Raw genomic sequence first — 16,107 nt, 5'->3', positions numbered from 1 at the left:
AAACTGTATTTAAAAAAAATAGATATTAGATTTGTTTTTATTATTACTGTTAAAATAATTTAATACAATCTTTTTATATTTTCTCAGATTTTCCATGGAGACCGTTGAGGCACCCTGGGGGTTTGTGGGGCACAGTTTGAAAATCTTAAATCAAGGCACTTTACCTGAGATTTCTCCAGGGAGAATGTCCAGTAGCACAAAAATATACTGTAAGCTGCTTTGGATAAAAATATGCCAACTAAAAGGGTAGACCATTGAAGGTGGGTTGTTAACATCAGCTCTAAACAGAAGACTTGAGTGGCACTTGTGGAATCACAAGGTCACTACACTGAGAACATGTTACACTTTATGCCATAGCAAAGCATTGCTCTCACTAAAGTAGTGTTCAGGCTATTGCAACAAGCAGCTCTGATTATTGAGACCCAAGATAAACATTGCCATTGTTGTTGTCATTGAGGGTATACCGTTTCCCTTCTGAGACTACAAAAATTTGAGATCTGATATGAATGAGATGTCCAGTGATTTGAGGCTCAGACTACATTAAAAATGAAATTGAGTTCCTGACAGTAGCCATTTTGGATCTCATTAATATGAGACACTGGCTGTAGCTGCACTGGGGACACGGAGTAGACAAGCTGCCATTTTGAAAGGGCACGTCAGAATGTGAATTGCCAACTAAGACCACCTCCTGACTCAGCTTTAGATAAGACACAGTGAAAGCACAAGAGTGTAAGAGACAGAACTGGGATCCATGAAACGTTCTTGTACAGCCAACTGGGAAACTTATCTCTAATAGTTCAGGAACCAAGGAATATTATGTGTCATTTGAATTTAACTGTGTGAATAGGGCTGGACAATTATGACCTAAAGTCAAAACCTAGATTAACTGAACATTTTGCCTCGATTACGATTAATGAACGATTATGTTTCTGGGCTGTTGTTGTGTTTTTTTTGCCCTCATAGTTCACTTACTAGGTTTGTACTGTAAATATGCTTGACTATTAAAGGTGGGGTATCTTTTTTTGAAAGAGTGATCTGACATAACAGCTCACTTTCAGCAGTTATATTATCTATGGTTCATAACATTTCTTACAGATTTCTGCTCATTGTAAATCAGATAGATAAAGATAGTTTAGTACAGTAGCCTACGTAATGAGAGCGATTGCGTGTGTGAATTAGTCATACCGTCTCTCTATTGATTGTGAAGCTGTGGGTTGTAAATAGTTACTTCAAAAGTAGAAAAATATATGATATGATAACATTTGAGTTTCTAAGCTACTTTAGTGATAAATCACAGGACAGCACTGACAATGAGTTTCTGCTCCTCTCAGTGTGTGCGATCTTCACGTTTTGTGCAGCTACAGTTTGTATGAGTGTTCGTGTCGCAATGCAGCTGCGCGAGCACGGTAGCTTGATGTAATAATACACATCCGATCGTCTAAATCACTTGGATGTCCAAACTGGCAAACCTTAAAACACATACAACTGACAAAGTTTAGTAAAGACGCAAGGCTCACCGCTCACTTGCCGTCTCTGTGTGTTGACTCTGCGTTCACCTGCGTCACGTGGCTACACACGTGGTAGTATGTTTTTAAGTGATAAGCATTAACAGGATTAAAAAAACAAAATAACCAACATGAGAAAATGATGTCGGTTAGAGGTTCTGAATTTCGGTTTCGATTACTTTTCGATTAATCATCCAGCCCTATGAGTGAATATGAAAGAAATAATGTGTGTGTGTGGACAGGTTTTTACGAAAGCCTGTTTCCATCTAATTTCTCAAAATTGTAATTTTACTTTATTCCACACAATTGCACATTTACATCTATAAATTGTGACTTTACTGCATATCTAGCGATTGTGACTATTTTTTATGCTAATCATATTAATTACCATCATGTGTCCGACATTGTAAAAAGCGATACCACTGTGCAGCGTTTACCTCAGTAAATTGACCGCTCACGCAAGTGAGTGGAGGCAGGGCTAATTACCATATTCATAGATCCGTGTATAATAAATGAAGCAAGGATGTAGAGTTACATTCAAGCCATTTTAAGGAAAAAAAATTCTTTTTTCACGTGAATTTTTTTTAAAAATGTGTCATTTTGGTGATAAAAAATGAGTTTTAAATGTCCCTGTGAACCGGAAGTTACAAACGACTTTTCTCCAGTGTTGTGACGTATTTCCAAGTGAAACGGAATATTGAATAGAGGGCAGGGTTTTACTTTAGCGCTCATCCTCTCCATCTCTCTCTCATAGCAGACTAACGGTTGCAGGGGAGTGGTTTAAGCGTTTTCAACCCAAGCCATCAAACTGATGTCATCAGAGAAGGGGCACCGTTACAGAGGGGGGGAGCATTTTCAGATTTTGATTAAATATTACGAAGCCAAACAATTTTTTTGTGTGGACTGACTTGCACGGATGAATAGTACACCACAAAACTAGCAATTTGAGCTAACAAAATAAATAAATTCAATTTTGATTTCATGTGTACTTTAAAGGTCCCGTTCTTTGTGATCCCATGTTTCAAACTTTAGTTAGTGTGTAATGTTGTTGTTAGAGTATAAATAAAATCTGTAAAATTTTAAAGATCAAAGTTCAATGCCAAGCGAGATATTTTATTTAACAGAAGTCGCCTACATCGAACGGCCATTTTGGACTACATCCCTCTACTTCCTACTATAATGACATCACTAAAACAGTTTTTTGACTAACCTCCTCCCACAGGAATACACAAAAAAAGGCGGCGTGGTCTTGTTGCACTCCCACGGAGAAGAGCAAGAGTTGCGTTTGTAGAGTGTGTTTGTCGCCATGTCGTCGAAACGCTTTTATTTTCATCCCGCAGTCCAATCACCTTTGTTTGGCCTTCCCAGGGACGCTGTACTTAGAGATCAATGGTTACAATTTATGTTTAACTCGGTTCCCGAAAATTATAATCCACATGTAAAACTATGTGCACTTGTGCAGCACACGTTATGGTAAGAGGCGTAACCTTTCCGGGCAAGGTGCGCTCTCTCTATGGCTCTGGGTGCGCTAAGCTGCTGTCGAATCACAACACAGGAACCGCTGGCACAATCAGACCTCGTTACGTATTTCTGAAGGAGGGACTTCATAGAACAAGGAAGTCATCAGCCCGTTTTTATGACAGCGGTATACAGATAAATAAATTATGTGAAAAATACTGTGTTTTTTTACACGTGAAACATGAACACATGTTATATTGCACATTATAAACACAATCAAAGCTTCAAAAAAACACGAAAAACGGGACCTTTACAGAGGAACTCAGTAAGATTTGCGACGCTCCCCCTACAGGTTCCTTCAGTGAATCACATTGTCGTAAATACTCCAAGCGCAGCGACTACAATGCTCACCAGCGCAGTAGTTTTGCAAATACAGTACAAGAAAGAGGAGGTGGGTAATTTGCAAAAGTCAATTAACCATCGTAAGGACTAAAAAAAGTTACTTAGTTCTGCTTTAAGGGATAAAATTATTGACTAAAATTATTGACTTATTGACTACAGGGGGACTTTAACTTTATTCCCCACAATTGCAAATTTATTTTTCAAAACTGACTATTTTTAAAAAATTCTGAATTTTCTTCTCACAAATTCCACATTGTATCTCATAATTTTGCCAATATATATATTATGTAATTATTATTTTAAAAATCTATTTTAAACTTTTTTTTAATGATTTTTTGTTTGTTTTTTTACTCTATGATGGAAATGGTCCTCCATAGGTTTTGCTTTTCACAAAATTTAATGGTTAGGTACAGTCAAGCAGCTAATCATTCATATAAAAAATAAAAGCAACTGTCATAACTGGAGACTGTACTAAAAGCCCACCTTGGTGAATGCTGCGTTTTACTAGAATGAGGCAAAGTGACTATATTTGACTTGTGACATTTAGCCAACATGTATCAATTGTTACATTACTTACCCTCACACTCCCAATATGATATAACCATCATCAACCTATAATTAAGATGTTTGTGGGAGTGTATTTTTTAGACCTGTTCAATTTATAAGACCTCTCCATAAATAACTGATGTTTTAAAATAACAGGTGGGTTGATAAGCAGCCTAAGAACCAGCCTAACAACCTGTACAAAGGATGAAAAGAGACCTTATTGACTTACTTCTGAAAAAGGAAAGCAACACAGAAAAGATGAATGAGGTGGAGACAGAGCAAAGAATTAAGGAGAAATCTGTGATCTTTACAAGAAGGGAGTGTCAGAAAGATCTGACAGCATCCAAGATGACCATTTCTATTTCCTGTGGCCTAGAAGCCAACTAGTTCAAATGAGGGCTTTAGAAAGGCTTAACAGGAGAGGAAGAAAGCAGAAGGGGTGAGAAATTGAAAGGGACGGGATAAAGAGAAGAGAAGAAATAAAAAGAGCTGTTCAGAGGACTCTCAATGACACTAAAAACTGTTTTCACACAAGACTTGACATTTCCCAAGTGATTTCCCCTTCAGGTGAAACTCTATTTCTCCAAGTCAGCACTTTTCCCCCAAAAAGCACAGCAGGACACAATAAGGCCATTTGCCTCTTTAATATTAGCTTGACTCGTCAGAACAGGAATCTGCCATATTGCATTATTGTCTCTCACCAAAAACAAATAAATAAACTGGTTCATTGTCATGCAGTAGCTCAGGAGTCTCTCTCACACAGACACACCGGGGGAAAAATAAACACTTCATCCTCTACAACACCCACACACACTGACCTACTATGTGAGATGCCTGTGTGGGTGAATGATGTAGTCACACAGCTGTAATGAGTAATTAAATGTAATGCCCATGGCGGCACAAATGCAAGTGAGCTAAACACACAGCTGGGTCCCCACAATACACACTCTCACCTGAGCCATGAGCTCAAGCTGTGTGTCATTTCTCCACATACATGATCTTAAGTCATTTTATTGACTGGTGGGTAAAAGGCTGGAACTATGTTATGCCAAAAGTGTATGTGTGTTGTTGATAGAGGAGATTAAGTGGCTGCATGTGACTGTGGGTGTGCACTTGTGTATATTTGACAGGTGAGTTTCTTCTCAGTAGGGTGAATGTGATCTAAAGAGCAAAGTGAAAGGTCATCACCACTCAACTGTCACTCAAAACCAGGGAGGCTAATCGATCCCAGAGCCCCGGGAAACCAGACAGAAGTGCAATACTCAGCGTCCTCAGGATGGGCAATCATTCTCATCCCTAAACACTCTGGAGCCGGATTCAACAAACATTCTTAAAAAAAATTAAAATTATACCATTAAACGATTAGTTCACTAAACTTTAATATAAGGGTCTTATCTAGCGAAACGATCGGTCATTAAAAAAAAAAAAAAAAAAAAAGTTTAAGTTTTATAAGCACAAATGCTGGCTTTGCTCTTTTCTCCGAAGCGTTCATGACGTCACGTAATACGCAATTACGTTGAAAAGGTCATGGTTGACGTAGGTGTAGCAACCACAGTTTCATTTGCTCAGGATTGTGTATAGGAAATCTCTGAAAAGTCACAAATTTCTGTCCTGACAAAAATGTTCTTTTAGGCTTTCTAATATTAAAACACCCAGGATAGTTTAAAATATTCTAACTGACCGCCAGAGTGAGTTTTTTTTTTTAAAGCGACCCTTATTTTAGAACGTTTAGAACGTAGCCACAATAAAACTGTATGAGAAATGGATCACTATTATTTTGTTTTTCCTTTTTTGCTTAAAATATTCACAAACTTGCTTACATGTCTTCAACTATAGGATATTACGATTCTCAAATATGTGTGAGTAAGTGCGTTTTGTCGTTTAAAAACCTTCATAGCTGATCTTTATCTTGATCTATAATGCGAGATGGGCGCCGCCATCTTAGTTTGCACTGCAGTTCACAGAGCTCTGTCAGTCTGATTTACAGCAGGTGCATACATCAGTTTCTCCTGAAATATATGCAAGTAAGTAGCTGGTGAACTGGAAGAATAAGAGTGTAAACTTTATAGTTATTTAGACCCATTATGTGTGTCTGATATGAATAAATGTCGGCAAATTATATTTGAATTCACTGTTTATTGATGCTTCCACTGACGTCTGATATCAATGTGTATTTTATAAACTCCAAATGTATTGTTTAATGGTGCTTATGCGTATTTAAATGTCTGAAACCTTAAAAGAAACATCATGTGGCTGAAAACACTGCATAGCTGTGATGACAAGAGAGCGCGCTTCCGTCTCGCAGCCAGAGCGCGAAAGCACAGTTTGGTTTGAATCTAGCAGTTATGTGACATCGCTGAACATTCTAAATCCCATATGTGAAACCGTACGCCCAGGGGCACAGAAATAAACATCCCATATGTGGGAACGTACCGCGCTCAAAGGATTAAACAATAAACTGACACAAAGACATTTGAATATGTGTATACGATCCTCCTTCCGCACATTTTTAATGTAAACACTGACTCGATACTTACGCCTACGTCAACTGTGACCTTTTCAACGTAATTGCGCATTACGTGACGTCACGAACGCGCATCAGAGAAAGAGCTAGGCCAGCATTTGTGCTTATAAAACAAACTTTTTTATTATTTTTTTAAATGACCAATCGTTTCACTAGATAAGACCCTTATTCATCATCTGGTGTCGTTTAAAGCCCTTTGAAGCTGCACTGAAGCTGCCATTTGGACCTTCAACCGTTTGGTGCCCATTGAAATGAATGATATGGAGAAAAATCCTAGAATGTTTACATCAAAAACCTTAATTTCTTTTCGACTGAAGAAAGAAAGACATGGACATCTTGGATGACATAGGGGTGAGTAAATTATCAGAAAAAGTTTATTTAAAAGTGGAGTAATCCTTTAATTACTCACCCTCATGTCGTTCCAAACCCATAATATTGTTCATCTTCAAAATACAAATGAAGATCTTTTTGATGGAATCTGAGAGCTTTCTGTCCCTCCACAGACAGCTATGCGACTACCACTTTGACGCTTCAAAAAGTTCATAAAGAGATCGTAAAAATAATCCATATGAATTGAGCGCTTTAGTCCAAATTTTCTGAAGAGACACAATTGCTTTATATGATCAACAGTTTGACTTTAGGCTTTTATTCACATATAAACATTCATCAGCTCACACATCAGTTGTGGTAAACAGAAGCTCAAGCATGTTTGCTTGATGCGTGCGAGAACCAATGAGGTTCATTCTCGTGTGTTACGCAGCACATTTGAGCTTCTGGAAGAGGTTTGCTCTCACATGTGAAGCAGGTTTGGTTGAGCTTTTGTTTATGTTCACTGATCAATGTTTATATGTGAGTAAAAGCATAAATTAAATCTGTTCATCATATAAAGCAATCAAGTCTCTTCAGAAAATTTGGACTAAACTGCTCAATTCATATGAATTAGTTTTATGATCTCTTTATGAACTTTTTGAAGCATCAAAGTGTCAGTTGCGTAGCTGTCTATGGCGGAACAGAAAACTCTCAGAATTCATCAAAAAGATCTCAAAAAGAAGTTTTATGGGTTTAGGACGACATGAGGGTGAATAATGACAGACGTTTCATTTTTGGATGAACTAACCCTTTAAGAACAGAATTCTGCTATTTTTTCCTTATTTTCTAACTTAAAAATGCCCCAACTATGCTATGTTTGTAAACGTAAAATGACTGCAAAGTTTCAAAGATTAAAGTGCACGATAAATGGAGTTATTGTCTCCCAAAAGAAAGAATCGAACTGCCTGAAACGAGTTGTCAGTAATTCCAGTCTTACTTCCTGCACAAGCCTATGTAGGTTTGTAACACATTTGTATAATGCCAGCCTATGGACTTCATTGGCTGCCTGCGAGCAACGTCTACTTGACCCGCGCTCAAACACTGCGACCTAGAAGAGTTTGGTTTGTGTAGTCAACGTGTCAAGAAGATGCTGTTTTCTGCACTGCGAGAGTGAATCCAAATGATGCACTTCCAAATGATGAGGACTCAGGCTTTAAAGTAAAACTAACACCATCATTACTGTTCATATCAATGTGAATACAAGTGCTGAGGAAGCCTCCAGAGCTGAAATTCAGATATAGTAGTGGGAGTTTTGTTTCCAACACGTGCTGTAAGCGGTAGACTAATCACAACAGACTGGGTCTTCTGACCAATCAGAGCAGTGTAGGCTCTTGGAAAGTGGTTTAACGAGACCAAATCCTTGATCGAACCGTTTCAGACACTGCAAGAAAAGAATGTGATGCTGCAATGTATATTGTAAGCAAATAAAAGTGTTTTTTGACCTGTAAAGACCTATTGTAGAAGATAGTAGAGAACAGTGACTCTTGAACCCCTTTTCGTATCGGGAAAAAGCAAACTCAGCCTAAAATCAGCCAAGCTTAAATAAATTACCTTTGACAATAAATTCAACAAGAAAACAGCACAGTGAGTGTGAGAGTTGTCACCCAAATAAAACAAAATGTAATAAAGTTACCAATAATTGCATCATCATACAATCGGTGTGTGCATTTGAGTGGAATATGGTGACAACTGGCCAGGTTGCAAAACGTATGACACACAAAAGCTACAAGATTTAATGTAAGCGATACATGATGATAGCACTCAGCAAATTAGCGACAGACACTTCCGCATCATAGACAGTGAACTGCAATCGTGGCATTTTGGAATCCACCACCACAAACAAGCAATGCTGATAATAAACAATATCATTAGACTGGAACAGCAGCCAATTAGATATATGTAACAGACAGTAATAAACATATGGTTTATTTGGGGGGGGAAAAAATGTAACTTGTGCAGATTTACAGCAAATGTGCTTAATTGTCGCTGAGTTGGTAATTTCCATAAAGACCAGTAATTCTGCAAAATGACTGTTTTCTCAAATAAAGCTTAATATATATAAAACAACGGCAGCGGCAGTGATTTTCTTCTTCAGAAAAAAATCACTTTTTTTTTCTTAAAAAAAATAATAAAAATTGATTCCAAGAACTGCAGAAACATTCTTACAAATCTATTTCATAAGAAATTTCTCAACTTCTTAAGATTTTCATGAAGCCGGCCCCTGGACCCTTTCTGTAATGTGAGATATGTAAGTTGTGATAATAACTGTTTTTAAAATTAATCCAAGTAGCTATGATTAAACTGAGGATTTGCTTATATGAGGAAGGCAATGAAAATGTCTGAACTGGACAGATGATGACAGTTGGCCTTCATGCTTGATAACATAAATCAAGTCCTGCTATATTCATACATCACTGTCTGCTGATCCAGCTTGCCTGTGTGACACAAACACCCTCAGCATGTTACCACATATGTCCTCAGTACATTTCCACATTGGTATTCTTCCACTGGATTCTGATTCCAAGAGGTGCCTATTTTTTTAGTTTGTTTGAAAGGCGAAGAAGAAGATTTAAATAGAAATAAAGACAGAGAGGAGGAAATCAACACTTGAAGGCCCTGGAGACACATAAAAAGAAATGGAAATCCCACACTTGCAGCTATTCTACTGGTTGACGTCAGAGCCTCACAAGAAGGTCCACTGCTCAAGCAAACGGATTGGACAGAAAGATAAAGTAGAACAGTGTGGTTAATCGATTACTGAGAGATCCCAGTCATTCACTCACCTTCTTGTACTGCCTGGAAGGGGTTGTTGGGCTCGATAAGTTTGATGGAATGGGTAATCCTCTCACTCTGGAGGATGTCGTCATTCAAACTCAGGTCTGAAATGGCAAGCTGAAACACCTCGTCGTCCCGTATGGCGTTCTGTTCAAAAATAGCTCCTGTTGAATAAAACAGAATGTATATTATATATCATTCACAATTAAAGTCATTTCACAGTTTCATACCAAACTTTCATATCAATCTTGTGGGCAAAGATAAAGGGAATGCAAATTCATAATGTGGGTAAAGCTGTTGAAACTATATAGATAACGCACCATATAACCATCAGACACAATTTACAGCAACTTCTTCACCTGTCAATAGCCCACGGCACTCTAGGAGCGAGTTCAGCACCATGGAGAGCGCAATCACTGGAAATGCTGTAAATATTCTATATGCATCCTTAATTTGTCAAGGGCATTGTGCAGTCTGTGGAAACACGGTGGGCTGTAAGCCTACGGGAAGATCTTTTATGTCAAGGAGATCTTATACGTGACTAGGTGCACCCGTGGCGAATTTGAGCTATTTTTATTGGTTGTTAGAGTTCGCAGAGTCCTTGAAAAGTCAAACAATTCAGAAAGTGGACAGGCCAAGCAAAAAAATGAAATTGAAAAATGAATAAAGGAAGGGAGTATGCTCTTTTTGCACAGCTACTTACAAAATACATTTAAAAAAAGGATATGAAGGATTGATTTGAGAAAAAAATTTAATATCTTGCTGGTAGATTAGCTTAAAGCTTCCACAAATGAAAACAATCGGCCTAGCAACAAGACGAACACTAATGCAATATTACAACATTAGTTTAGATACCATTTAAAACATTTAGATTGCAATATTCTGGCAAAGTTGTGTTGATATGAAAAGAAAGAGACTGGAAATTCTACAATAAACATGGTTTAAGCACTAGTCTGTTGCCATGGCCAATGAAAATTGCCGTAAAATATTCTGTTAGAGGTCATTATACAAAAAATATTCTGTTCAATGCCACAATTGACCTATCAGATTCAAGTATTTCAGAGGGCCATGTACTAAGCAGGGGAATTTTTTATTCATCTGCTTTCGGATTAATCCTAGACATAATATTGCACAGAGCAATTTAAACATTGACTTCACACGACCGAGTAACCCATAAAGTTCTGTTTCACTAACAAGTCCATGACACTCGGAAATACAGCCCAGTATTAAATAAGAATGTGTCTGGATGCAATCAATAAGGCTGATTTGTGCAGGACTATAAACAGTGACCCATCGATGATATGACACATTGAGATCAAGGCGACAGTGATAAAATGCACAGAGCAGCCGGCTTGAAGTGCCAAAGGTGTAGGAGAAGCAAATAGAGCTTTATTTATTTACATGCACGGTTAGCCATCAACAAACAGCCGCTGAGGCCTCATGCCGTGCAATGAGGCAACAAAAGCACACTCATTTTAATCACTTTGCCAACACATGCAGGTCAAAGACAAATAAGGATGTCTGAGGTTATAAAAAGGAAAAACCTGCTCTATTTGACATGAACAAAATGTCTTTTCATTAAAAAATAAATAAATACTGAGGGTCTAAAAGGGACCTCTCTATTTTGGTTTTCTTGTCACATGACCACAAAATGGCCTCCTGCATGTCAGTTCCACCAAACTAACTTTGGCAGACAAATATTAATAATATTTTAAATCAAAATATATTCACTTCTTAATTTTAAGGATAACGGATTATGCCAAATTATGCCAATATTTCTTTTTTTTATGTCTTTTAAATTGTATTGTCTTTTTGAATAACTTCCAGAAAAAAAAGAAATTAGGGTTATTTCATTTGCCTGTACAGTACACAACTAGAAAATAATTATTCTATACCCAGGATAAAGTTATAATCTATACCAAGGATAAACAGTTATTCAAATAATTTAGACCAGATTAGATAAAAACCTGAGAAGACTACCAAGTGCTCGACTACCAAGTAGACTACAAAGTCATATCATGAGATAATTGCATTTAATGATGTTCAATAAATGTCAATAAATAAAAATTAGTTAAATTGTCAGTATATCTTATAGCATTGTCTATGCTTCAACATATGGGACTTAAAATTCACCCTTTTTAAAACTAAGCTTCAAATCCAATTTTAAGTGATCTTGTGGTGGTGAGGAGAAGAGTCAAGCGCGCCGGATGGTGGAGAACATCCACTGCATACAAAGAAGAGCTTCCCTACCAAGAGAAGAGCACCAGAAGCACCATATAAAACATCAGAATACAGCAAGAACCAGTTTTATTTATTCTAATAAATTCGCACATTTCTCCAAGTAACATATGTACGGGTGTTTTTAGCCAATATTCAAGTCAAAGCAAACCAATTACGTTCCCAGCGTAAAATATCGTAGAGGACTGAATGCAGCATCTGACACAAGGCTGCTAAGCTTGCCAATACAAACGACCGATAAAACAAAAGCGTCTGAGAAAAAGGTTATACGTTCTACAATAAGTAGACAACAGCCCAAGTTGAAGTTCAGTTAAGAAACAGCGACCGAGCACGTGAAGAGACTTGTCGCGCGCGCAGTATCCTACTGAGCAGAATTAAAATTGCTGTCACGTTCAACAGAAAGTTCAGGCTTCAGGCTGGGGAGGGGTGGACTGGAGTTAACCCTGAAAAAGACCGATAATAGACGTCTCGATTTAATTATACGTGTATCTAAAATCATTCATGGACCCTACGCGTTTGCCACCACCTGAAATGCACTTTGTGGACCTGTTTGCTAATGTTTCCTGTCAAGTTAAAGCCATTTATCAAATGCCAAACTGTTCAGGGGAGCGAATGTGTCTTCTATCAAGTACAATCTGCACGCTTTAGACTTTAAAAAGCGATGTACTGAAAAAAAAAGTCGTCCGTGATTCAGCTCGTCTGTCCAAGAACGTGCTTACCGATGTGAATAATGGAGTCCGCGCGAGCTGAGCGGCACTGCAGGATCCATAAGGAGAGGCTGATCACGAGCAACTCCATCTCCAGTTCTCGCCCGGGTGTATCATCCACGCCTCCACGTCGTTTCAAAAAATCCAGTTCCAGAGAGAAAAAGAGCTTGCGTGAGAACGACCACTATGGAGGAGACCAAGGATGCGTCACTTCTATCTTTCTCCGAGCTCTATTAAAATTGAAAGTGAGAAAGGATATTCGCGGGGAAAAAAATAAGCTCTCAAGGGAAGGAAATCAGAAAAGGAGGGGTAGGAGAGCAAGGGAAACGACGGGGGTACCACGGTCAGAGGCAAAGCAACGGGTCCGCGCGCTCCAGCTCTCACTGTGGTTTGGATACAGCTAACTGCAGCGCAGAGAGAGACCCTCTCTCTCTCTCTCTCTCTCTCTCTCTGAAAGCTCGCAGTTTTTTTGCGTTTCGCTGAACCACGTGACCAAAGAATCGAAAGATCGGAACGGTACGGTAAAAACCAAGGATAAATGAAATCTGCACGCGCCGGAGAGAGTCGCCACAGCGGAGTGGGCGGCGGGAGGTCTAGCACAGCCGTGAGCGCGTGAAGTTCAACCGACCACCAGGAAGAAGAATTTCCTCAAATATTTAATTCTAAAAAAAAAAAAAAAAAATCTATTGAGAAACAGACACAACCCACTGATTTTGAATCAGGGCTTAAAGAAAAGTTGGTAATATGGACGCTTAAAATTCTCTACAGAAGTTCGCCGCACTAACAGCGACTCCAGAAGTGGGAGAGAAGAAAAAGGCGACCTCCGGCGCTCCTTTTATCGGTGGATGTTTTGCCTGGTACTTTATATAGACCCCGCTAGTACACTGAAAAAGAAAAGAACCACGGAACGAAGGAAAACAAGGGTGAATGAGACTGAAATGAACTGTGAACTGTGAATTGTGAATGGCTGACTAACGTCGAATCTATACAATGGCGTGTGCGCATTTTTACAAAAAAAAAAAAAACATTGCACAAATAAGGTGAGTCGTTTGAACGAGTTGGCAGCTCATGGAACGAATTCTCCAACATATAGAAACCACGAAAATGCGACTCAAGTCACGTTTCTTGCAGAAATTTGCCAGCATACTTTTCTGACATTTTCCTTTATATAGGATGAAGAATGATAACCTTCACCTTACAATTAAAGGATATTTCTTGAGACGACACTAACAGAAATATCTCTTAATTGTTTGGTGAAGGCTATCAGGTCGTCAGCTTGGATCACTCGGACCTGGACAGCGCCACAGCGCCCCTATGGTGACTCGGACGAACTGCTGTCGCGAGGCTCTCTGAGAACCCTACAGATTAGAAATTAGTTGAAACGGCAAAATTCATACTTTTGTATGCAGTGAATGTATTAAAAGGTCATTTACATGATTTTCAGGTAAATGTTTATAGTTTTTCTTTTCAGCTTCGTTTCCTCAGGTAATTCTTAATCATCTTTTCATCAAATTAATTTGAAATAATATAATACCATATGAAATACCACATTGGCTAAATGACAGAAAATGAATGATGCTTAACAAAACAAATCTTAAAATAGCAGATCTAGTTCTAGTAGAATATTTTTACCCCACAGATTTATTATTCAATGTGTTGAATCCATCATATAAAAATCCAAATATGTTGAATCGAATTACAGGAATGGGAATTAAATTGACAGCATAATACAATGATTTCAATTCACCCCTCTTTTTTTTTAACAGGGAACTTAATGGAAGTAAAGGAGGCAAATACATGCCATGCATGTTACAATGAAACTAGTGTGAATAAAATCACCATATATCCAATCTTTCAGCTTTATTGTCATGACAACATAATCCCGGCAACCATTTTTACATTGTTCTCACAAGCATACCAAGAAAGGAGGTAATGTAACTTATTTGCACGGAGCTGAGCAGGAAGTCTGTCAGACTGTTGTCTTAAATCAGCAAAGGACATCAAATTGTAAATACAATATGTACTTGAAATATCTGATGACAATGCTACATCTTTACCTGACGGACTCTGTGGATGTACTGGAAACACCCATGGGAATTACATTCAGTGATGAATATCTAGATGTTCATCTGGATACAACAGTAATCTCACTGCAAAAAAAAAAGAAAAAAAGAGAGTGAATTTGGACTTTATATGTGAAAAGCATACACTACATTCCAAAGTTTGGGGTCAGTAAGTTTTTTGTTTTTGTTTTTTTTTAGAAATTAATACTTTAATTCAGCAAGGAGGCATTAAATTCATCAAAAGTGACAGTATAGACATAATAAACACCTGATACTTTTGCAGATGGATATGCGGTTGTAATCTGTACTAACGATAATGAAAAGCTTCCCTGTGTTCACTGAAGCATGTGGTGAGCACTGAATCCGATTCAGCACTGCTGATGGTTAATGTGACCCTCCATCCTTAAGCCTTAAGGTTGGATTAGTGTACTAATCTGTGTTTTGGCTCAAATGGCTACACACTCCAGTTATACTCTGGGTGTTAACCTAACAAGATAGAACAGTGTGTGTCACAACTTATTTGGTGAATACTAGACTTGTGCCACTGCAGGCTCTTTGTAGAGGGGATGGAGAAAAGGGCAAAGAGCAGCCAGAGACCAACAATACACCAAAAACAGGATTTGTACTATCTAATTTAGAAGCACCTGTTCCAAAGGATTATGATAATTGTAACTATAAATTTCAGTGGGAATAATGCAACTGGAATTTCACTTGAGGAAGATTTTGCAATAGTTTCAGGTTGGTCACGAAGCATTGACCAAAAAAAAAAGCCGCTGAATTTAAAAGTTACTTTTGTATGAACTGTGCTTCATACATCACTATTGACAACAGACTATGGCCCTTTTTTGCTTGAAATGTTTTCCTGAAATTCTGAAAAATGTAACCACACATATAGACTGGACATTTCTAGATTTATAACAGGGTTGCACATAACCGGTGAGCATGTGTGGAAAAATAAATGATGTGCACTAGAAAATGTGGAGAGAAACGCTTCTGAGTAACAACATTTTTGGGGACAGGGACACGTTTACTTACTGGAGAAGGATTTTTCTCCATCTCTGGCAGAAGCGGCCATAAATTTAGGTAGGACAGATTCTGGGTATTAGTGCTAGTTTAGTTTAGTTTAAAGATAACCATTTTTAAGCTTTACATTCTAATTGCTGAATTCATCAGAGAATTATAATGTCGTTATTCAGCCTAATGATGGCGCTCTAATGATTGACAGACTTTAGTACACATGACAAATGCATAATTGCCTTAAATGTAGTATTTACTGCTTCTGAATATTGCTTTAGAATATTGCAAGTTATGTGGGAATTCCAGTGAGAAAAAAAAGTCATGCATATTCTCAGAACAAACATTAAAAAACACAACATAACTAACTTACTGAATATAAAAGCTATTCACATGAGTACGTTTATAGGGTTTGGGTAAAGCCGCGGTCACACTACAAACTACGCGGTTTATTAAACGTGCGAAATTTCATCGGATGCTGCAACGGTCGTAAAATGACGTCACGG

At 38.0% G+C, this 16,107-nt stretch overlaps 1 protein-coding gene across 1 annotated transcript in view; it reads right to left on the bottom strand.

Moving 5' to 3' along the window:
• grid1a (glutamate receptor, ionotropic, delta 1a) overlaps window positions 1–12,615 on the bottom strand; it is a 344,907-nt gene extending 332,292 nt beyond the window's left edge. Inside the window, exons 1-2 of the mRNA XM_067367779.1 lie at window positions 12,537–12,615; window positions 9,588–9,743 (exon numbers count right to left, since the gene is read on the bottom strand). Coding sequence (XP_067223880.1) covers window positions 9,588–9,743; window positions 12,537–12,615 — 235 coding nt within the window. The remainder of the gene's footprint in view (window positions 1–9,587; window positions 9,744–12,536) is intronic.
• Window positions 12,616–16,107: the final 3,492 nt, after the last annotated feature.

The sequence above is a fragment of the Chanodichthys erythropterus genome, chromosome 18, assembly GCF_024489055.1.
Source record: "Chanodichthys erythropterus isolate Z2021 chromosome 18, ASM2448905v1, whole genome shotgun sequence".
NCBI classification, from domain to species: domain Eukaryota; kingdom Metazoa; phylum Chordata; class Actinopteri; order Cypriniformes; family Xenocyprididae; genus Chanodichthys; species Chanodichthys erythropterus.
Note: the sequence above shows the minus strand (reverse complement) of the source record. Positions and strands in the feature narration are given on the sequence as shown.